This window comes from Mustela erminea, chromosome 11 (assembly GCF_009829155.1).
Source record: "Mustela erminea isolate mMusErm1 chromosome 11, mMusErm1.Pri, whole genome shotgun sequence".
In the NCBI taxonomy this organism is placed as follows: domain Eukaryota; kingdom Metazoa; phylum Chordata; class Mammalia; order Carnivora; family Mustelidae; genus Mustela; species Mustela erminea.
Genome location: NC_045624.1, coordinates 55747523 through 55772374, shown reverse-complemented (window position 1 = coordinate 55772374; position 24852 = coordinate 55747523). Strand labels below are relative to the sequence as shown.

General features: G+C 34.7%; 1 protein-coding gene across 11 annotated transcripts in view; it reads left to right on the top strand.

Annotated features, from left to right (window-relative positions):
* HDAC9 (histone deacetylase 9) overlaps positions 1 to 24852 on the top strand; it is a 923925-nt gene that overhangs the window by 701399 nt on the left and 197674 nt on the right. For all 11 annotated transcript variants that reach the window (XM_032304495.1, XM_032304501.1, XM_032304493.1 and 8 more), the window contains 2 exons: positions 21910 to 21965; positions 22210 to 22297. In XM_032304495.1, coding sequence (XP_032160386.1) covers positions 21910 to 21965; positions 22210 to 22297 — 144 coding nt within the window. The remainder of the gene's footprint in view (positions 1 to 21909; positions 21966 to 22209; positions 22298 to 24852) is intronic.

The following is a 24852-nucleotide window of genomic DNA, read 5'->3' as shown; positions in this document are numbered from 1 at the left end:
GCCAATCTCCCACCTCCTTCACTACCTTGCCCAGTAGAATAAGACTGGAAATGTGAGGAGGAGCTGATGAGGCTTAGAAGGTCAGCCAATGAGTACATTGCCTCCATTAGTGAACCTTGCAGAGTGGAGGTCACTGACAGTAACTCTAAGGAACCTGTGAATGCTCCCAATGAAAGAAGGACAAGCATTTGGATTCTTGCCATGACAGAGGGCTTTTGAAAAACCAAAAGAGATCTCCAAATTGCTCTGCTGATTCACAGCCTTTATCCTTTTTATTCTCCCACTCTCTAGAGCTGGAGGATCCATAAGCTAGGCATGAAAGGAAAACAAGTAAACTACAAATTATATAGCCTCCAACTTCAGTATACACTGAATCTACTACTGGTCCCTGATTCTGTGGGTTAGCAGGTCAGTGGAGGATAGCTTTATATTAGATGTGACATTAGAGAGTTTAATTAGACTAAGCTGGACTTTTTAATATCTAAAAAGAGGAAATGGTTTCTATAGCTGAAAAGCTGTGAACTATATCAGACAAAGACTGAAGAAAGGTTAGTACTGGGACAAAAATAATGCTGTTACCTTTGTATAATTTAGCCCATTTAATATACCAGAGTGTTAACTCCTATTACTGTTTGGTTTTGTTTTGAGATTTTATTTATTTATTTGACAGGGAGAGCACAAGTAGGCAGAGCAACAGGGAGAGGGAGAAGCAGACTCTCCAATGGGCAGGGAGCCCAACCCGGGGCTTGATCCCAGGACCCTGGGATCATGACCTGAGCCAAAGGCAGCCACTTAACCGACTAAGCCACCTGGTGCCCCAGTTCCTATTATTACTATAACAAATTACCATAGATTTGGTGGCTTAAATCAAGACACATTTATTATTTTCAGCTCTAAAGGTCAGAAAAAGTATACAGGTCACACTGCAGCCCTGTTGACACCTTGATTTTAGCCCAATGAGACATGTACAGTTACTTTGCTTAAACAGATATTGGCAGAATTCATTTCCATGTGGTTGTAGCAGTAAGGTCTCTATTTTCTGGCTAGCTGTCAGCTGGGTGCTGTCTTTAACTCCTAGAGGCCTCTCTCTATTCTTTGCACATAGCCCCTACATAGAACTCTTCTGTTTCTATCATTGCATCTCTCTCTGACCACAGGTGGGAAAGGTTCTCCCCTTTTAAGAATGCATATGATTTGCATGGGACCACCTGTATAATGCTGAGTGCCTTTTCCATGTCAAGGTCTTTGACGGTAATCCTACCTGCAGTGTTTTTGTCATTTTAAGGTAGCATTCAAAGATTCTGGGGATTAGGACATGAACATCGTTTGGGGGACTTCTGCTTACCACAAACAGCAATTAAAAGTTCAGACAGATTCCTTTTTTCATATTCTCACTGTATATGATTCATGTCTAGTAATCATTGACATTTAAAAAAATAGATAATATGATTTATTCTTTAATCAAGATATAATGTACATTGAATAGAATGTACAGATTTTCAAGGGTATGATACATATATACCTTGTTTCCACCACAAATTGTAAAATGAATCAGAAAGTTTCATATGCCTTGGTAGTTGGTCTCCAGTATAGACAAACACTGATCGTGGTTAGTCTCATAGCTACCTAATTTTTCCTGTGTAGAGCTTTGTATATAAGGCAGTATACTGTATGTAGACTTTTCTGTGTGGTTTATTTCACATAAATATTTTTTTATTTGTAATTCTTTTAATTTTTATTTTTAAAATTTCTTTTCAGTGTTCCAGAATTCATTGTTTATGCGCCACACCCAGTGCTCCATGCAGTATGTGCTGTCCATAATACCCACCAACAGGCTCACCCAACCTCCCCCCGCCTCGCCTCTCCAAAACCCTCAGATTGTTTTTCAGAGTCCATAGTCTCTCATGGTTCATCTCCCCTCCAAATTCTCCCAGCTCCCTTCTCCTGTCCCTCTCTCAATGTCTCCTGTGTTATTTCTTATCACATACATAATGTTTTTGAGATACATCTGTGTTATTCCATATATCATTTAGTTTGTTAACCTTTATTGCTGAGTAATATTCCATTTTATGAATATAATGCAATTTGTTAATTCATTTCTGTTCTGGACTACTATGAATAAAGTTGTTGTAAAGATACTTTTCCAAGTCTGTTTTTGGATATATCTTTTTATTTCTCATGGGTAAATGCCTAGGAGAGAAATAATTGGATTGTAGATTAAATGTTTGTGTAGCTTTATGAGAAAATGACAAATTATTCTCCAGAGTAATTACTATTTTATCTATAGAATCTATAATTTTGTCCCCTTTTATTCCTGAGAGTGATAATTTGCATTTCCTTTTTTCCTGATCAGCCTAGCTGGAAATTTATCAATTTTATTGATCTTCTCAAAGAACCAGCCTTTGTTTTAATTAATATTCTTTTTTGTTTTGTTTTGTTTTCTCTTTCATTGATTTCATTGTTACTATTTTCTTTTATTCTACTTACATTGGGTTTCATTTGCTCTTCATTTTTGTTTTAGTTTTGTTTGTTTGTTTGTTTTAGTTTTTTAAGGGGGAAGAAGCTGAGGTCGTAGACTTGAGACTGTTGACCTTAAAAATACAAAAGAGCCAGTTATTTTACCAGCATAATTCATTTATTAAGGATTAGCAGAGGAATTGCAATTTGGGACAGTGAAACTGTGGCAGACCAGGAGCAAATCTAGAGAAGAGAGGAGGGGGGGATGCTTTTATAGGGGAAAGAAGGAAGCTGGGAGGGGCTTTTTGCTGTGTTCTCATTGGCTGGGCTGTTACAGAGCCAGGAGAAATTCTTCCTTCCTCTTACGGGGATATGTAAAATAAGCTTCTTCCAATTTTGGAATGTGAGGTATGCTTCCTGGGACTAGTGGTAGTGTGTGAGACCATCCCCCAACCCCCTTTCAGGGTTTCCCAAATCCATTTTTTTTTTAAAAGATTTTATTTATTTATTTGACAGAGAGAAATCACAAGTAGATGGAGAGGCAGGCAGAGAGAGAGAGAGGGAAGCAGGCTCCCTGCTGAGCAGAGAGCCCGATGCGGGACTCGATCCCAGGACCCTGAGATCATGACCTGAGCCGAAGGCAGCGGCTTAACCCACTGAGCCACCCAGGCGCCCTCCCAAATCCATTTTAAGTGAGATTTCTTTTACTTATTTTCACAAGATTTTCCCCCCCCCCCCCCCCGCAATATGGACAGTTAGTGCTATAAATTTCTTTCTTCTTGTTTTTAATAAAAATTCTATACATTTATGGTGAACACAAGAACTTGATATACAGGGACGCCTGGGTAGCTCAGTTGGTTAAGCAGCTGCCTTCAGCTCAGGTCATGATCCCAGCGTCCTGGGATCGAGTCCCACATCGGGCTCCTTGCTCAGCAGGGAGCCTGCTTCTCCCTCTGCCTCTGCCTGCCGTTCTGTCTGCCTGTGCTCGCTCTCTTCCCTCTCTCTCTCTGATAAAAAAAAAAAAAAAAAAATCTTAAAAAAAAAAAAAAAGAACTTGTTATACATAGTGAAATTTTTGCTACAAACTAATTAATATGGCCATTTCCTCAAATAATTACCCATTTCCCCCCCATTTTATTGAAGTACAATTAGCATACAATATTGTAATTAGTTTCACATGTACAGCATATTGATTCAATAATTTTGTATATTACTCATTGGTATTTTTCTTCTGACACTGAAGCACATTATTACATTATTGACTGTATTCCCTATGCTGTACTTTTCATTTCTATGACTTACTTATTTTATAACTGGAAGTTTGTACTCCTTTATCTTGTTTACCTACCCCTCTACCAGTGTTTTCTGTATTTAAGAGCTTATTTTTTGTTTGTTGGTTGGTTTCTTTATCTTTAAGATTTCATACATAAGTAAAATTATATGGTATTTGACTTTCTCTGTCTGACTTATTTCACTTAGCATTATACCCTCTAGGTCTATTCATATTATCACAAATAGTGAGATCTCATTCATTTTGATGGCTGAATAATATTTCATTATATCTGTATTCCACATCTTGTTTATTATTTCATCTATCAGTGGTCATTTGGGTCACTTCCATAGCTTGGCTATTGTAAAACAATGCTATAGTAATCATAGATGTGCATATGTCTTTTCAAATTCATGTTTTTTGTTTTCTTTGGGTAAATATCCAGTAGTAGAATTACTGGGTCATATGATTTTTTTAAATTTTTTTGAGGAACCTCTCTACTAATTTCCACAGTAGCTGTACCAATTTACATTCCCACCAGCAAACCATGAGCATTGCTTTTTCTCAAAATCCTCACTAACACTTGTTATTTCATTTTGATTCTAGCTATTTTGACAGGTATAATGTGATATCTCACTGTGCTTTTGATACGCATTTCCCTCATGATTCTTGATGTTGACCATCTTTTCATGTGTCTGTTGGCCATATGTATGTCTTCTTTGGAAACATATCTAATCAAGTCTTCTGCCTGTTTTTGATTGGGTTATTTGGTTTGGGGGTATTGAGTTATGTAAGTTCTTTATATATTTTGGATCTTAACCCCTTATCAGATATGTCATTTATAAATATCTTCTTCCATTCATTAGGTTGGTTGCCTTGTTATTTTGTTGATGGTGTCTCTGACTGTACAAAAGCTTTTTACTTTGGTGTGGTCTCAGTAGTTTATTTTTTGCTTTTGTTTCCCTTGCACAAGGAGACATTTAGAAAAATGTTGCTAAGGCTGATGTCAAAGAAATTACTGCCTATGTTATCTTCTAGGAATTCTGTGATTTCATGTCTCATATTTAGGTCTTCAATCCATTTTGAATTGGTTTTTGTGCATGGTGTAAGAAAGTAGTTTGGTTTCATCCTTTTGCATATAGCTTTTCTGGTTTTCCCAGCACCACTTATTGAAGGGACTGTCCTTTCCTCATTGTATATTCCTGTCTCCTTTGCATAGATTAATTGGCCATTTAAGCATGAGTTTTTATTTCTTGGCTCTTTTTTCTGTTCTTTTGATCCATGTGTCTCCTTTTATGCCAGTTCCATACTGTTTTGATTACTACAACTTTGTATTATATCTTGAAATCTGGGATTGTGACTCCTCCAGGTTTGTTCTTTTCTCGTTTTCTTTGGCTATTCAGAGTCTTTTGTGGTTCTGTTTAAATTTTAGTATTACTTGTTCCAGTTCTGTAAAAAAACATTGTTGGTACTTTGATAGAGATTGCATTGAATCTGTAGATTGCTTTGGGTAATATAGACATCTCAACAATATTAATTCTTACATTTCATAATTATATAATATACTTTCATTGGTGTCCTCCTTAGTTCCTTTCCTCAATGTTTTATTGTGTTCAGAGTATAGGTCTCTTTTACTTCCTTGGTAAAGTTTATTGATGCGCATATTATTCTTTTTGGTGAAATAATAAATGGGGTTGTTTTTCAATTTCTTTCTACTTTATTATTAGTATAGAAAAATGCAACAGATTCCTCTATATTAATTTTGTATCCTGAAACTTCACTGAATTCATTTATTAGTTCTATGAATTTTTGGTAGAGTCTAAGATTACTTTTCTTTTTTTTGAAATAACGATATCATGTCATCTGCAAATAGTGAAGGTTTTACTTCTTCCTCATCATTTTGGATGCCTTTTCTTTCTTTCTCTTGGATGATTGCTGTGGCTAGGAATTTTAGTATTCTGTTGAATGAAAGTTGTGAGAGTGGACATTTTTGTCTTGTTCCTAATCTTAGAGGAAAAGCTCTCCAGTTTTCACCATTGAGTATGGTGTTAGTTGTGGGTTTGTCATATATGACCTTTATTATGTTGCAGTATGTTCCCTCTAACCTACTCTTTTGAGAGTTTTTATCATGAATAAATATCCTATTTTGTCATGCTTTTTCTGCACCTCTTGAGATGATCATAAGACTTTTATCCTTCCTCTTTTTAATTTGATATATCACATTGATTGGTTTGCAAATATTGAACCACTCTTGCATCCCTGGAAAAATCCTACTTGATTGTTGTGATTTTTAAAAAATTGTTATTAATCAGTTTCTTCATATTTTATTGAGGATTTTTACATCTGTTGCTCATCAGAGATATTGGCTTATAGTTTTCTTTTTTTGTAGTGACTTTGTTTAGTTTTTATATCTGGATAATACAGGCCCCATAGAATGAATTTGGAAGTTTTTCTTCCTGTTCCATTTTTTGGAATAGTTTGAGAAGAAAAGGTATTCACTCTTATTTAAATGTTTTGTAGAATTCATCTGTGAGGCATCTGGTCCCGAACTTTCGTTTGTTTGGAAGTTTTTGATTACTGATTCATTGTCATTACTAGTAATTCATCTGCTCAGACCCCTTTTTTTTTTCTTATGGGGAGAGGACCCGAAATGTATTTTCTAAGAGTATTACTTAGTGTCTAATTGGGGATTTTGTGTGTATCTTTCTCTAATTGATGTGGAATTCAGTCAGAAAAAATAGGCTCTGTGTGACTTGAATCACTTTATACTTACTGAGATTTATAATACTGTGATTCTCTTTATCTCCTCCTACCCTTAGTATTATTTTATCAGACATTTTACTTTTACGAATAGTATAGATCTTCATAACAAATTACCATTTCTATTGCTTCAGTAGTTGAAAAATTTTTAAAGTGTATGTTTCTGTGTGTGTGTGTGTGTGTGTCTCAGAGAGAATCAGTTGGGTATACATATAATATAAATATAATTTATAAAATATCTTTTATATTTGCCTGCCTATTTAATCTTTCTGGTGCTCTGTATTCATGTGGGCAGATGCAGACTTCCATCTGGTATCATTTCCTTTCAGTCTAAAGAATTTCCTTCAACATTCCTTGTATTACAATTGTACTGACAACAGATTCATCTTCTGTTTATAAGAAAGTATTTTGCTTTTCCTTTAATCCTTGAATGCTATTTTCATTTGATAAAAAATTTTATGTTAATTATTATCTTACAATTTAAAGATATCCTTTCAGTGTTATTTTTTCCTTTTTTTTAATTGATGATGAGAAATCAGCTCTCACTTTGGTGATTAACCTATTTAATGACTTAATGCATCTTTTTTTTTCCCTTTCCGGCTTAAGACTTTTTATTTTTCTCTTTTTTAGTAGTTTTGTGATTAGGTATGGTTTTCTCTGTTTTTATCTTGCTTGAATTCATTGAGTGTATTGTGTCGATAGCTGGCAATTTTTGATTTCTGTGTGTGTGCTTTTAGGTAATATTTCTTAAAATACTTTATTTACCACATTTTCTATATCCTCTGATTTTTAGAGTCCAATTATATGTTTATTTTATCATTTCACACTGTCCCACTTGTCTTAGAGTGTGTGCTGATCTTGTTTAGTCTTTTTCTTCCTTATTTACACCTATTTGGATAATTTCTCTTGACCTGTTTTCAAGTTTGTTGTTTTGTCTTCTCTTGTGTCCAAGCTGCTGTTAATCCCATTAAAATGATTTTTCATTTCACACAGTTTATTATTCTCTTTTAATATTTCCTTTTTGTACTCTTTTACAGCTTCCAGATATCTTTTGAAATTCTCCCCTTCACCATTGTATTTCTCTCCATGATCTTTTCCTGTAGGTTCTTTAACCTATTATAATTATTTTAAACTCTTTATTTGAAAATTCTAATATCTGAGTCCCTTGTAGGTATATTTCTATTACTTTATTTTTTACTTGATTAAGAGTTTTAATATTGCTTCTTTGCATGTCTTGTGATATTTGATTATATAGTAGACATTGTGTTTCAGAAATCAGTAGAGACTAGAAAGGGCTTGTTTTCTGTAGGATTTAATTCTTTTAAAATCTTTGTGTCCAAAGCTCTTCAGTGATTTAAAGAAGAGTATGCTTTATGGGACACCTGGGTTGCTCAGTTGGTTAAGCGTCTGACTCCTAATGTCGGCTCAGGTCATGATCTTACAGTCCTGAGATCAACACCCACATTGGGCTCTGGGCTGGGTGTGGAGCCTCCTCCCCCTCTTCCTCTCCCTTTGCCCATCTCCCTGCCATTTGTGCTCTCTCTCTTAGGAAGAAAGAAATAAAAATACTTTTTTTTTGTTTGTTCAGTGATTTATTATTACTTTTGCAGGCCATCCTTTTGTACATCCTTCTTCCTTCTAATTAGGTCTGGCTCTCCAAAACAAATGTATTTTTGAGAGTACATTGAAATTCTCTCCTGGTACAAATTTTATCTCTCATTCTCATAAGACGTATATGTCAGTAATTAGAACAGGTCCCATTAATTTACTTCTCTAATTGATTCTTCAACTTTAAATGAAGGAAATTACAAACATGTTAGCAATATATTCTCAGCACATCCTCTTTGAATGGACATATAAACATCAAAAACAGGGAGAACCCTTGGCAGTTACATGTTTACTTTTATGGGAAACAACCTTGTTCTTGACCTTCTCATTGCCTTTCACACATAAGTGCTTCAACTTTTCTGAAAACTTTTAAATTAGTCAACTTATGGACTGATTTACAGCTTTGAAAAATGACATGCAAATACTTAAACCCTTAGAGTAAGTAAAAGGTAAGCCTACTGTTTACTCAGATTGTTTACTTAGGAGTTAAGACTTGTTGCTTAGATGGACTGCCTGTGGTGTTCCCACTACACAATCTGCTTCTTTCTAGGTTTTTATTTTACCCATCTGCTTTTCTGATGGCTAATATTTCAATTTCTAGTTTGTTATTTTAACTGCCTGCTCCATGGTAATTGAATCTGCCTATTTCCAGCCTTTCCATCTGTTTCTTGGCTTTGGACTGTCCAGATTTCATTACTTGTATGTGGTTTAGCTCATACTGACTAAAAATTGCTGCATCTGCCCTCAGACTCTAACTATCCACATCTCTGTCCCCTCTAAACCTTCCTGAGCTTTTCTCAGTCCCTGACACCTATTTACTCATTCAGTTAGTCCTAAAGTTATTTTAAAAATAACTTAGATGGGAAAGAATGCTTCCTGAAATAAATTTTAGGCTATTGTGCATTTACTTAAAACATTTTATACTGTGATATTTCAGTACAATATTTAAAATAGAGCACAAATAACATATAATGAGAAAAAAAATCTTCTGACTTATTTTTTTTTTATCTCTGATAGTATTAAATTTGATACCTTCCAGTTTATGCATAATACAGATGTTCACTGTCCTCCTTTTTTCAGTCTCTGCAAAAGACATTGTTTTGCTTTTTGATACCAGTGTCCAAATCACATGTATTATACACATTTAGAGAACTTAAGTATTTTACACCTTTGTAATTTTATATGGTAATAAATTTCATATTCATACATAAAACTTGTAAAATGAAGTGTGGTCATTTGATTAGGTGTTTTTTCCAGACAGTGCTGTTATGTACATAATGCTACATAATTTAATTTCTTTGCTTGAAATTCTTCCCTTTTTTTAAGATTTTATTTATTTATTTGTGAGAGCTAGCATAAGAGCATGAGCAGGGGGGAGAGGGAGAAGCAGGCTCCCCGCTGGCAGGGAACCTGATGTAGGACTCTATCCTAGGTTCCTGGGATCATGACCTGAGCCAAAGTCAGACAATTAACCAACAAGCCACCCAGGAGCCCCTTCGGTTGAAATTCTTATTCAATTGTCTACTTTTGATTGAAATGACAAATTTAATTGCTGCTATCTGTTCTAGTTATAGTATATGGTCATGGAGAATTAGAATTTAATGAAAGAAGAAAATTTACAATTAGAGTTAGAATAATATGACCAGATTTTAAAATAATCTACCTAAAAACCCAGACATTTAGGTACTAGTTACAAAATGTACATTGCTACTCTTAAAATTTTTGAAATTTCATGTATTTAACTGAATAAATATATGTATGTACCAAAAGGTACCAAGAATAGTAGAACCACCATTGAGTGAATGAAAATCTACTGTAGTAAGTAAGATGTAAGTAAAGTATAATGACAGAAGTTCCCCCCAGTCATCTCTTCTCAGGTGTGTTCATTACTATTATCTTATTATATGAATATTATTATTATATCCTATATTATATAGTATATATAATATATTATATTCTTTATATATTATATAATATTATAATACCCTATGATGATTACTATTATTATAATGTAATATTATTATATTATGCTGTTATCCTCACAGAAAGCTATGATCATCTGTCTTAAAAAAATTTTTTTTTTCTGGTTCTTAAAAACAAAACTAAACCAAAAACTCTTTTGCCCTAATTCCTTTTTCTCAACAGTTTTTCATACTGCGATTCTATTTACATAATGAAAACTACCTGATTTTTTTGGTCGGTTTGGTCCAAAAACTAGTCATGTTTCAAAAAGTTCAGGGAATTGAATTGTTGGACCTTGTGTCAGCTGAAACCACTGATTGAAAAACTAAACAAATAGCTTTTAGGTGGGTTATTATTGCCTTACCAAGCCTCTCTTGATGATCCCCCCAACCTCCCAACAGAAACTACTTCATAGTGGATCCATTGTTACTATTTTTGTACCAGGCACAACCTAAATTATGTGTAATATAAGCACCATCAAATACCTTGTCTCTTTTCTACCAGGAGACTGGTTTTTCATGATTGAGTTTATTCCTATCTGTAGCTACATCTTTGCCAGGATGAAGGCTGTAGGCATTATGGGCCACAGATGCCAGGCTTCCTAAGATCTGTTTTCCAGTTCTGTCATCAAGCTTCTTCCTTCTGGATTCTTCAGGGAGCAGGGCTGGCAGCTGCACATATGCTTTGGGGTCCACCGTTCAGTTAAACTGCTAATGCTGGGCTCCTGTTTTTCTGGCTCCCTTGAGCTCACTCAAAGAAACAAAATGGTATTCCCATATGTCCCTTATTGTTTTCTTGGCAAATCTCCCTACCTCCTTTAACCTCCCAGATTCTAGTATGTGAGAAACAAACTTTCTTTGTGAAATTTCCTTTCCTCAGAGGTTGTAGATTAATAGCATTGATTCTAAAGCAAACTGTCTTTTTAGAAAGTCCTTTTTAAAGTTGAAGTTAACTGGTTTTGAGGACTATATTGGCATATTTCAAAATATTATGCATACCAGGGAATTGCTGTAAAAGGCAACCAGAAGACTGACCTTGATTTACTAATTTCAATGTCAAATTTTATAAGTGGTTTAGATATAATTAGGAGATACCTCTTAACTTAGTGTTCAAGTATTCTGCAATATAGTATTTTATCCTATTCTATTCCTTCCCTTCAGAAGGAATCACAAAACTAGATTTAATGCTTTATATGTAGAATTAACAATTGTTATACTGTGCTTTTCAAAGACTTGTAAAATTGAATACAAGTAGATGAAGTCTAGCATTTGTCAGTAGTAGGTCTTTGAGATTACATAATTTGATCCTCTCTTTCTCATAAAGATAGTCATAATAGGATAAACCCAACTATTTACAGTGTTTAGAAGACTTAATGCCTTTCTTTTTATTTCTAAATAAAATTTTATTCTAAAAAATTAAAGCCTGGGAGGGGAATTTACTATTCACATTATTGTTGCCAAGCTGTAAATCATGTGGGACTATTTTTCATCACAGATGTTAGTTAGCTGAAGAGGAAGACCTCAGAATACACAAAAGGTTCACAGTTACTATTCATTAGGAGCTTTTAGTGGGAGCTGGTATAAGTCATGTTGAACAAATGATAAACTATATCATATCCAACTTGTTCAACTTGAGATTGCAGGTATTTAACATCTTCTTAGCACTCCTATGCCTGAGCCATTCCTGAAAAGGGGCATCTAAGCCAATTGCTTCACAAGTTCCTACAAGGTAAACAGAAGTGGGGAAAGCAAGGCAAGTGGAATGACTGTTTTTCTTTCTCTGCTCCTGAGTTGGTTTCTGATAATCTAAATCCCTAAATCCAGTATCAGGGAGTAAGTGGTAGGAGGGAAGGAATATTCATTCAACTTTTATGTATGATCTTCCCCTCCAAATTTTAACATCCAGTGATATCAACAAAGATAATGTGAAAACTTTCCATTGAACAATTTTCAGCTTCTTTAGCTGAAAGAATGGACCCTCATACCACTATATTGATTGTAACCAGCACCATTTTGGATGAGGGGCAGAGCCGCAAATTCATACAAACCATCGTAGGTATTTCACAAGGTGCTAGAGAATTTTGATGGACATTTTTGCCTCATTCCACTTTACTTACACCAGAGGGAAGGAAATACTTATAAAGTACTTAATGTGACAAGGTGAATAGTAGTATTTATATTTTAAATCCTGTTACAACAAATATTATCCCACTTCACCAGAAAAAAAGCAAAGGAAAGGAAAGGAAAAATGAGAAGAAAGAAAGAAAATAAGAAAGGAAGGAAGAGAGACAAAGGAAGGAAGAAAGCCCATACAACAACTAAAACAGGATCTAACAGACAACATAATTGTAATTTTTAAGAAACAAAAACTTACTGTAATAGGAAAACTTTAGGACCTTCTATCCAATGAAGTCTTACAAAAGCATTATATCTTTGCCATGTTTCTGACTTCTTCCCCCTATGCAACTTAATATAAAGAATCCCAAATTTATTACTATAAATAATTTTAAAGTGTGTCAAACCAGCTAATGCATGCTTTATTTTTATTACTCTTGATCATCATATAAAAGACTTGTACACTTGGCAAGCACATTTCTTGAGATGTTAAAAAGGGTACTTAAAAGCATACAGATTTGTTCGGAGATTATGTTGTGCTAGCCTAGCATAGACAAGTAAATTTCAGATTCTAGTTGCTTTCAGCACTTATTTTTACTAGCGCTAAATAGTTTATTCACCAACATACTTGATAATTATAGTTATTACTGAATATCAAAGTAGATTAAAATATTTCTAACTATTTAAAAATGTTTGTATAAATGAATGTTTCTTAAAGTCATTTTCAAAATTGATAATGCATCAGTATAGGTGCATTATGGATCTGGGGTAGCTGGGATTTTGGCTTCTCATGAAATATTTTGGGCACGTAAACCATTGCATATAAATTTCTAATTCTGCAACTATATTAGAAGCAGTAATTCAACCATCACATCTTTATTTGGAAATACATGCTGTAGAGTTTTTCCATGCTGTGTTTGGTTTTGATACATAGTATTTCAATGAGGACTGATGCATAAATACACTTAGAAACACTTTAGTGTTAATATTTAGACGTTGGGAGGTAATTACTGAGTACTAAACTAGCAGTGCACTAAAAGAGAAATTTTAAAAACAGAATTCAGTCAGCTGGTTTGACATGCTCAATTAGTCTTTGGATAGTATGCAGTTACATTATATGTAAAGCATTTTTCTAAGCAGGACAGATTTCTTTGATTTTGTTCTTATAGTGTCCCAGAATAGAGTTAAAGATTAAGTAAAGATCTAATACCTGATTAAACTACTTTTAACAAAGAAACACAATCTCTTGTCAGTTTATTAATATCACAGAGAACTTTAGTACTACATACTGCAGTTATGTTTTTATAAAGAATAAATCAGAATTATTAAGTTGCTAACAGGACTACTGGCTATTATGTAGTTTAAGTCCAGATCATTGCTTAATATTTTTGAATGGGTATGAATCTTTGCTTTTCTCTTTTGGATTCTGTATGTATTGGCTAATTCTATTATACAACGTGTTCTTGACTTTTATGTTACTCCTGTCAGTGGTGATTAGGCCTTTATTTTCCATGATTTCTGAAACCAAAATTACTCTACAGAGGTTGGAATTAGTAGTAGTTCTTTACTATCCATTGAATACATACTTGGGGATGTTAGCAAAATGAAAATACACATTTCTCCTATCCACGAGACCATCCTCATGAATGTAACTAATAAAATGATCAGATTGTTTTACACTCCAGATTTTCGGTTTCATATGTGCCATGGTTATCTGAGCTTATGTAGAAGAATTTGAACTTTGTAGCTTATGTAGAAGAATTTTACTTTAGGTGAGGTTAAAAAAAAAAAACAACAACAACTTTAAAGTGGTTCTAGTGATTTGCTTACTCCCAGCCCTTTACTTGCCTGGTGAGGGTTTTACTATGCATATAAAGATTACATGAAGTTTGGCATTTTAGTAAATTTAACCAGAAAAAGAAAATTTCATGAGTTACAAAAATAGAGTATAGTCTAGAATGATTGGATTCCTTTCCCTCTCATTCAAATCCATTTTTACATATAGACAATGTCCTAGATTCCCTTTCCATGGCTGTGTATGGGAAGCAAATAGTCTCCTGCATTTCCCCATATGATGACATCAGAGAACACATCCTCCTCTTGAACCAAGAGGAAACATCCATAATACTGATCTAGATAACAACAACCACAACAAAAATATGGTTATGAGAACAGCCTGGAAACATTGTTACTGTTAGTAATGCTAAAATACTGTCAAAGCTCTATGATTAGTAATGTTCATGACTGAAGAGAATTTAAAACTTGAAAGAAAAGAGATTTAAAAAATCAGATTATTAAGGCAAAAATTACATTGCCCTTAAATTGATAAAAAATCACAGAAAAGTACTTTAACTTTCATTTGCTTAGATTAAGTACTTTTCATAACTGAATAAAATGTAAAGCAGGGAGTTTTTTTATGAAGTAAAGTAGAAAGAAATTCAAAATTTTATAGATAGGTATGTTTTACTACCACATTCTGAGATGCTCAAAAAATTAGATGAAGTGAAAACATCATACAAACCTCAAGGTTTGAGAAAATAATTTTTTTCATAATATGAAAATTATTATTATTAGCATTAAATGAGAAAATAATAAACTGAGCCTCTGAGTCCTTTATTGTATATAGGTTTTCTTATAGTTGTATAAGCTGGTAGATTATTGAGTGTTTTGGAATATACAGTAAATTGATGATTGAAAAGGCTCATTGAAAAATATTCATTGAAGACATATATATTCTTGAGCCAAGGGAAACACTGGTTCAAGTGGTATCCCATAAAATAAACCATTATGTCAGACAATGGTACAGAAAAATACAAAACAAATTCCATTCAGAATCCACTGTGAAAGTCAGACATTTCTGTAAGAAGTATCATTTCATTTGAAACATTTTCCCACTATAGTTAATCAAATCAAAATCTCCATTAATTGTAAGGAACAGAGTATTTTATGTGTTTATAATAGGTGAACTCCCACAAAAGCTGGGATGCAGAAGTTGGGACCTTTGAGATAATGGAGAACTTACAGCCAAGAGCAAATCAAAGGAATCGCCAGAGGGATAAGAGCCAGAGTAGTATCTATTCACAAATGTATTTTATCATTCTTTACGCCAGGCACTATGTAAGTCTAGGTGATAAAATGGTGAGCCAAGTCATAGAGGGGTGACCCCACTATGGGGAGTATAGATGTGACATTAATTATATAAGTCACAATAATTGAAAATAATGAAAACAAATAATCACACTAAGAGGTACGTCATCATAAACTAAGAGGAGTTCTCAGAAACAAGTGTTGGCAGATCGCTAAGTACGTATTATAGAGGATCTTGATGTTGACCTGCAGGGGCTCAGGGATGGTTTCTCTGTGGAGATAATGGAGCTGAAATATGCAGATGAAGAGGTGTTATCCAGGTAAAGGAAGAGGGTATAGAAATGGAAGGAATTCCATTATGAAGTAGGAGCTTGTGCAAAGGCCTGTGGCTAGGAAAACAGGCACGCTAGAGGAACCAAAAGGCCACTGTGACTGGAGTGGAGAAAGGAAAGTGGATGATGGTGCAAGATGAAGCTGAAGATGTAAGCAAAGCCGGGTTGTATAGTGTGGCTAGTCTTAAATGCTTTTTTTCAGGTCCTAGACCATCTAGGATGGAATCCCAGCCCTCTCACTTGCTGGTATGAATCTTGAGCAAGTTCTTTAATCTTTTTGTGCTTTGATTTTGTCATTCGTGAAATGAGGATAATAATGTTATCTGCCCTCAGATGATGTTAGGATTAAATAAGTAATAAAATATTAGAGTTAATTATTTATCACATTTGTATTTGCATTATTTTATGTACTATATAGTACATGATAGCAATATAGTATAATGCTATTTGTCACTTTGCCTTGTTTATTTTGTTTTTATTAAGATGAAAGGCTTTTATGTATGTTTTTTATTGTCAAGGCAACAATTCAATATAGGAAACAAATGATTACAGGGGGAAAGGGAAAAGTATAGGTGAGGTGTTTTTGAATAGGTAAGAGACAGTAGGATTAAGTACACAGGGAATTAATTGCTCTTAGGATCAGGGACTGGTAGAAGTAGATGGTTAGATCTGATTATGGAAAGATGAGGAAATTTTATTCTAATTGCTTCTATTTTTTAATTGAAATAAGAAGCTAGGTCATCAGCAAAGGGGAAAAATGAGCAGGGGTTAATGGAGATTTGAAGAAAGAGAAGAAAGTAGAAATAACTCTCCTAAAATAGAGAGTTAATTGGCTAAAGAATGTGGTACGATTGCTGGGCATCTTGAAGAGCCTATCTGAGGTTTGTAATCATGACTTCAGAGGAAGACCAGTTATGTCATTTTTATATAGGCTTAGTTGCAGGAAGAGAGCAGATGTGAGTTATATTTAATTAGTTTTGTAATTTTATCAGAGGAATGTGTTGAAGGAAGAAAGGGACAAAGTGACTAGAAGTATTTATGGGCTGGATATATGTGCCCCCCAAATTTATAATGTTGAATCTCTAACTCCTAATGTGACTGTATTTGAAAACCTTTCGTCTGGGAGGAGGTGATAAAGGTGACAAGAAGTCGTAGGGGTATGACCCTAATCTGATAGGACTAATGCTCTTATAAAAGGGGACGAGATATAAGAATTCTCTCATTCCCTAGCCTTGTGTGTGTACACTCAGAAGAAAGGCCATATAAAGACCCTAGGAAAAAGACAGATATTTGCAGACTGAGAAGAGTGCTTTTAACACAAACCCAACTCTGCCAGACCTTAATCTCAACTTCGGACCTTAATCTCAGCCTCCAGAACTAGAAAAGTAAATTTCTGTTGTTGAAGTCACCCAGCCTGTGGTACTTTGATATAGTAGCCTGAGTGCACTAATATACCAGGGGAGTATACTGGGGGGAGAAAAGTACAAGATATCTAAAAGTATATGCAAGGAAGTGAATACAGTGATGGACCCTAAAGTCTAACCAGATAAAGAGGGAAGGAATATGGTGATAGGGATGAGTGATGGATAGCAAAAGTTCAATAAGATCAATGAATTGGAAGTCTTGGTTGTAGTTGGGGTGTTAACTGGAAATTAGGATAGTAAGAGAATAGGATGTTTGACATTATGGAATAGATGTCTTATTGAAAATGGCAAGGCCTAGGAATATGACTGTAAGTGGAAGACAGTCATTTAAGACGAGGAATCAGAACTGAAATATCAAGATATTGAACGGAGTGTCTGTATGTATGGCATTGAAATCACTAAGAATAATTACTGGAGGAATGATAGAAAAGCAGAACTTCAAAAGGCAAAATACTCAAGGAGTGGATGTAGACCTAAGTAGATGGATTTGAGTGATATTTAGAATCAAATCAACAGGAATTGGTCATGAAAAAATAACTAACTAAATAAAATAAAGTGAAATGGAGGAAGGTTAGGGAGAGGGAGCCATTAAGGATAACTCATGGGTCTCTGACGTGAGCCACTGGATGAATCATTGGTAAGTTAGAGAAGGCTGGGAGAAGATCGGAAGTTTGATTTTGGATATATTAAATTTGAAGTGAACTTCCAAGTGAATATTTAAGTGAAGATATTGAGTAGGTGGGCTAATAATTTTGGTCCAGTGCTCAGTGGAGGGCTTATCTTAGAAATAGAAATCTGTGAAGTATCTGATGATGGGTGGTAACTGAATCCACAAGAGTGATGGCATTGCCTTGGAAGCAAGTGTGGAAAGAAGAGAAAGAGAAGTCTAAGACTGGGCCATGAATAATTTTAATAATTGATGAGCAAGCTGAGGAGTAGGAGCATTCAAGGGAGACTGATTAGGAAGTGGAAAGAGATAAATAAACCAGTGGAGCATGAAATCACAGAAACCAAGAGAAGAGAGTGTTTTTATTCTTATTTTTATTTATGTATTTATTTATTTATTTATTTTAGAGTGTTTTTAAAATGAAGATGTAGCCCATAGTGTTTAAAGTTGACCAGGGGTCCCATAGTCTGAGAGCATAATAATGTCTTTGAAATTAGTGACATGGAGGCCATTGGTGACCTTAGTAAAAACTTCTTTAATGAACTAAGAAAGTGTAAGATAAATTAGAGATAGGTTATTGAGGCAGAGGTGAGGCCAAAGGAGACAGCAAGGTAGACCACCATTTCAAGAATTTTGCTTGCTAAAGGGGAAGAAACGTGTAGAAATGAGGGATCAGTGGGATTAAGGATAGAGGCACATAGTATATTATACATATGTATATATTTGTATTGTTTTGATATATATATAAATTTTTATTTTCAAGATGATGAAAATGAGCTTATTTAAATCTGAATGAAATATATATATAATTTGGAATTTTAATATGAATTTAGTATGTCAGTGAGAAAAACGTAACGTAAATGATGGTGGAAAAGTAGGAGGGGATGGGATCCTAACTGCAGGTGGTAAAATTGATCTTAGGAGGACTAACATTTCCTCTAGTGTAACAGGACTGCTTGAGGACTCAGTCTCAGTCATCTTACTGTGTTTATCTTTTCTCTCTGAGTGTGATCTAATCCTTTCTTACAAGAAAGTATTGTGGAGGGTGGGTGCATTGGGTTTTACGTTTCAAAGCATCAGTGAGACACAAGGAGTACACCAGTTCCGTCTTTTCTGAATGCAGGCTTGCATGGTGTAAGAGAGGAAGCAGCTACCACTTGAGCAGATTGTGGAAGAAGCAGCCCTCTTCAAGGCTTTGGCTGTGGAAAGGGGGGTGCACTCAGAAAAGACAGGGAAAATGTAGGGGTGTTTGCCATTAATGAGAACACAGTGGAACCTTTGGGTGGATCAGAATCATAATGACCCGGAAAAGATTTGTTACTGCAAGAAGATAATTTTCAGCCCCAGATGAAGCAGTTTTAGAAGCAGTTTAGCAGAATGGTGGAGGTTACTTTGGAAAATTATAAAGTGAAAGGCACACTCCTTTCTCAAGGAATTTGGCTATAAGAGAGGAGAAAAATAGAAATCAAATACTATTTGACTTTTTTCCCTCTATAAACTAGCTAATTATTTATGTGATTTTACTTCCATGTTGTTTCTTTTTATTTATTTATTTATTTGACAGAGAGAAATCACAAGTAGGCAGAGAGGCAGGCAGAGAGAGAGAGGGAAGCAGGCTCCCTGCTGAGCAGAGAGCCCGATGCAGGACTCCATCCCAGGACCCTGAGATCATGACCCGAGCCAAAGGCAGCGGCTAACCCACTGAGCCACCCAGGCGCCCCTCCATGTTGTTTCTTAACATGATTTCTATTCAGGTTGATTTTTTAAAATAAATTCTATATTTTTTAAAGTTATTGTTTAAATTCCAGTTGATATACAGTATAAAATTCATAAATAATACTTTCTAAAATCCTTTCGTCCAAGCCATGTCATACTTTTCCCTCCTGCCCAGAATATCCTTTAAAATTTTTCTCTACCTTTATGATCACAGCTCTTCCTATAAGACAAATTCAAATGTACGTTTCAGCTTTCTCTTTGTTTTACATTTTCATTGTGAAATAATTAGTGTTTATTGTAAAACCATTTTCAAAAAATATGAAATTATAAATTTAAAATAACCATGCAATACTATCACTCAGCGATATCATAATGTGTCTGTTATTTTTCACACTAATACTTCCAAAGTTGATATCTTTCTCTTCTACTCAGTATTTATAATAGCAAAATTTTAGTGGCTGACTAATATTCCATGGTATAGATTTACCATAATTCACTTACACATTCTCCTAGTATTAGCTAACTTATGTAATTTCCAATTTTCCTATTGTAAATAAAACATCTTTTATATAAATGCTTGCCTACAAGTATAGTAACACCTTTAGGGCAAAAATTCTTTAAGTATATTAGTAATTGAAAGGGTAAATGTTTTTTAAAGGCAAAAATCCTTTAAGTGTATTAGTAATTGAAATGGTAAGTGTTTCTTTAAAGGCTCTAAACATATATAGAGATGGATTATTTTCCAGGAATGCTTTAATAAATTATCTTCTCCTGGACAGCATTTGTGAGTTATGAAGTACCGTTGCATTGTTAGCATAGAGTATTGAAAAAAGAAATCCAATTTCCTGGGTGAAGAAGTGTTTTTCCATTAGGATTTTCATCAACTTTTATTTAATTATTAATTTCGTTGAATATTTTTTCTTATAGTTATTGATCACTGGAAATTTTTCTTCTTTGTATTGTCTCTCCATGCCCTTTCCCTGTAAAACATAGTAGTTTTTTTAAAAAGTGTATTTGTTTTAATTGAATTGTAAAAGATCATTAGTATTATGAATCCAATTACAGAAATTCATTACATGCTAATTATATTGCTTATATTATATTTATTTCATCCTGTTACCTTCCTAGTAAGATATATTGCACCTATCATAATCTTTACTTAATAATCTATCCTCAGAATTCCTTTAGCACACTAAAGTGTCACTCTTCAATCTTAAAATTTCAGTCTGTTTGGTCTTGTGTGGTTCATTAAATAGTTTCTCTCATATTAGTCGTTTATTGCCAGAAAGATAGTATTTTAAGAACTGTTATAGGAAATGTGTTTTTCACGATTCCCACATTTAAAATTGGTATTGTGTTATTTGACTTCTAGTTTGCTTCTGAGATTATCATTATGTATATGCTCATCAAAATGTGTAACAAATTAATCATTGTATGTTGGTTACCATACATCCTAGAAAAATTTATGTATATTTAAAGTCCTAGGAAATAGATTATTTTTCTTGATATTATCTTTATGCTTATAGTAAGATGTAGGAAAAAAATACCCCTGGGGTATATTAAAATCATTTCAAAAGTTTTACGTTTCTATATTAAAGAAATATCTTTGTGTATGTTACTTGAATCTTGATCTTAGGAGGACTTGATCTTAGGAGTTAAGTGAAAGGTGGTGTGAACCATCTGATGAATGATTTTTTTTCATGTCTAGCAACCCAACTTTTCTGAGCATGCTGGCTTTATAAGGATTTATAGTTCCTTGCCTTCATGCTGGAGTTACTTCAGCTTTCCGTGATGCATTCCAACTAATCTGGAGGTTAAGGCATTCCTTGATCATGGATAGATCTGATTGCTACTCAGCCCTGGAATTTTTTATAAAATTCCAGAACATGGGCTAAAAATTGACTTAGGGAATCCAATAAAGTTGCAAGTCTTGGCAGTCATCCAAGCTAAATTTATAGACTGGAAGAAATATGGGCCTTCCATTGTTCTCTTTTTCACCTTTCTGGGTTTCTTTTGTGTGTATGTGAGTGTGTGAGTATAAATTTATCATTTTGCTGACAATGGAGTGGAAATAACCATTAAGAGAATCCAGCTAAAGAATTTTCACTTTGGATCTTCCCTGGTCTTTCCAAATTTTAACCCAAACCTGCACCAAAGTGAATTTCTTCTTCCTCTGTAGGATGTTGTTTTCATAAAATAAGAAGTTGTTCTTGAAAATGAATCATGCTAGTATAACAGCTGATATATATATTTGCCAGCTAGGTACAACTCCTGAATCCCTGTTCTTCCCCTTGCTCTGTAGGAGCCTTCTTTTTGAGACATGATCTGATAAAATGTTATCATATATATTGTTTCTGTTCATTCTCAGAAAAGGCAGTGGGGTCAAGAAAAGAAGCTCCGAAGGCCTCTTAGAGACTTGAATCTTTTTGTGCACACCTGAAGCTCTGTAGTACATGGAGATCCAGGCAATCCTCCCATATCTGAGCATTGAAAACCTGTCTTATTTTTACAGAATGGGTTTGCTGTTGTAAGGCCCCCAGGCCATCATGCTGAAGAATCCACAGCCATGTAAGTACCAGGGACTGTTGCCCATCTCTAAGCACCACGGTTCCTGGCGGTCACCTGCCCCGTGCATGTCTCTGAAGCCTCTAATTGTTAGCAGATGGACTGAAAAATCTTGCAAGGTACTCCCAGAAGCAGATTTATGGCTTCAGAGATCATATAGCATTTTAAAAAATGCTCTGAACATTATTTATAATGGTTTTCCTGGCTGATTTGCTTTCTTATTTCTCTGTTCTTCTCTATTCCACAGGGGGTTCTGCTTTTTTAATTCAGTTGCAATTACCGCCAAATACTTGAGAGACCAACTAAATATAAGCAAGATATTGATTGTAGATCTGGTATGTATTCCTGGACAGAGCTGCATTTTCAGTGACTCTAGATAAAAGGGAGTGTATTTGTATTTCTCTGTTAGGTTGTCCTGCTTTTAGCGCTTGCAAACAACTGACGGGTGTGTTTCCTTTGAATGTGGAAACTCATTAAATTCAAGATTGCAGTTCTGAAACCATAAACATTCACGTTTCACTTTCATGGTGTTAACTGCAATTTAATGAGAAGAAGGCGCAGATCAGGGCAACTTTTATGATCCTTAAATGAATTGATACTTCCACAGTTAAAATAACCCAACAGAACCTGAATTTACTTTTCCCTACAGAATATAGACTTTAAATAGTCAGATGTGCTGGAAAGAATGCTGTTGCTTTGGTAACCAATTGGCCATTTCCCTTGGTTAGCAATCATGTTGCTTGTTGTGCAACAGTGGTATTATTAAAACAAGTCAGCATGTCATTCTTTCTGAAAAGATCTGAGATCATGTATGCCAGTTTGGGATGACTCCCGGCAGGAACCCTGAGTGATTAAAAGTCAGAGGCATTAGATTAGTCTTGCATTTTAACATGATGCGTTCTTACACAATAGAGTTATAATTTGCTTAACAAATGGTTTGTTTAAATGCAGATGACACTTGGCATGTTGTCTATAGTATATTCATGAATAATGAGCTGGAGCTCTGCCCCATACAGAAAGGCCAACCCAGGAAAGGGCGAAAGAGAGCTGACTGGTGATTTATGAGCCCCGTTTTCGGTTTGCCTCTAGTTCACGAGGAGGTGTAATAGGTTGTCTGACAAAGCATAGACAGGAAATGAACCCTGGCATCCAAAGAGAACCTGCTACATCTGCACTTAATTAATTTTTGCAGGTGATAAAAGATTTAAAGGCAAAATATGTTAAAAGTTTTTTTGAAGTGCAAGGCTTAATAGTCTAAATCTTGTTCATATCTGCACTCATAATTAAATCTTATTGGGAAGTCGTGGCCTCACCATCCAGCCCTCTGATTCAGTTAAGCAAGTAAACTAAAGGGTTTTAGAAAGTACGAACAAAGCCATGTGAAGAAATACTTAGTTGAGTTGAAAAGAAGATAAAAAGAATGAAAGACTGATAACCATTTCTAATGGTTGGTAGGAATGGATGTTTTCCACATACTGTAGTGTCGCTACCCACAAGCACTTTGGTGCTAAGAACTTTCCATGTATTTTCCAAATATGGTAGAGTTTCACTAAAGGTCATAGTTCACCATTAAAAAAAAATGTGTTGAAGGCCTAGAAATACTACAAAAGCAAGGTCTTTAAAGGTCTTAAAATTTTATAAAAATGAGAACATCAGTACCTCTATTCCTATGTACATACAAAATGACATTTTCATTAATTGGTATTTATAGATTTGTATGATTCTAACATAGTAAATTTTAAAAGTAATTTAATACAGTTCTAGTACTATAACTTCTGCTAGAAACATAAGCCAAGAACTTAGAGAAAGGATAGCAGATGAAGACCAAGGATTGTGGAGAAATTTTTCTAAGCTTTCTAAATTTGTCAGAATTATGCAGGAAGGAGATTGGTAAACTGTCCTATCCTTAGAAATCTTTTAGTATTACTTCCTAAGAAATCTACTCTGCTGTCACTTTATGGTTCTATGGAGATAGTAATTGTTAAGAGTCTCTGTGAAAGCATGTTTGTGATAACCAAACTCTAAAGTAATGAATTATACAACAGTCTTAGGAGCTAAAATGGCTTGCTTGTGATAGATTTGTCTGTAAAGTTTTTTTTATATATATTTATTATATATCTATGTTAAATATGTAATGTTTATATTCTTATATATTAATACAAGACTGCTCTAGATAATTCGAGATGATTATAAAATAAGTTGGTTGGAAGCTCCAAGGAGTGTCCTGTAAGCTTACCGGCTTTTGATTGTAAATTTTCTCTGTTATCCAATCATTAAGGATACTGATTTCCCAGCAGGCTGTAGTAGAGGAGAAGTTTTTGTTTCAAATCCTCTAAATAAAAGTTCTGTCCAAAGGGTTGCCTCTGAGATCACCACCAGCCCGCATATTCTTACTTTCAGGTCTTCCAAATTCTGCAGCTGCAGGGATACTTTGAGGAAATTCCCTTGTTTCTTCCAGCTGCTGAGAAGGAAGTTTTAAAATGCCACGTGGCGCAGAAACATCCGTTCTCCCTGGCTGACAGGTCTATTCTGCAAGTTAGCAAAGGAGAAGTGATGGTTCTTCAATGGCAAAAGAATTTAATTCCTGCATACCCAAAGTCATTTACTTTAGCTCATCAGTGTGAATTGGCTCCACAGATTCTTGGGCCAAGAGAGGGCAAAGCTACTCCATTGTCCAGCAACTAGTTTCAGCATTTTTACATGCCTAGTAAATAGAGTGCCAGAGCTCTAATTCACTTATTTGGGGCGACAGCCAAATTCAGGGGCACTGAATATTTTGGGCAGGAATGATTCTAGTTGATGTGTGGAGCTTATTCATTCCAGTTCTCTTTCTGGGGCGAGTCCAGAGACATTCAGATTGGTGAGGAAAGGGAGCAGGTGCACTTGCTTT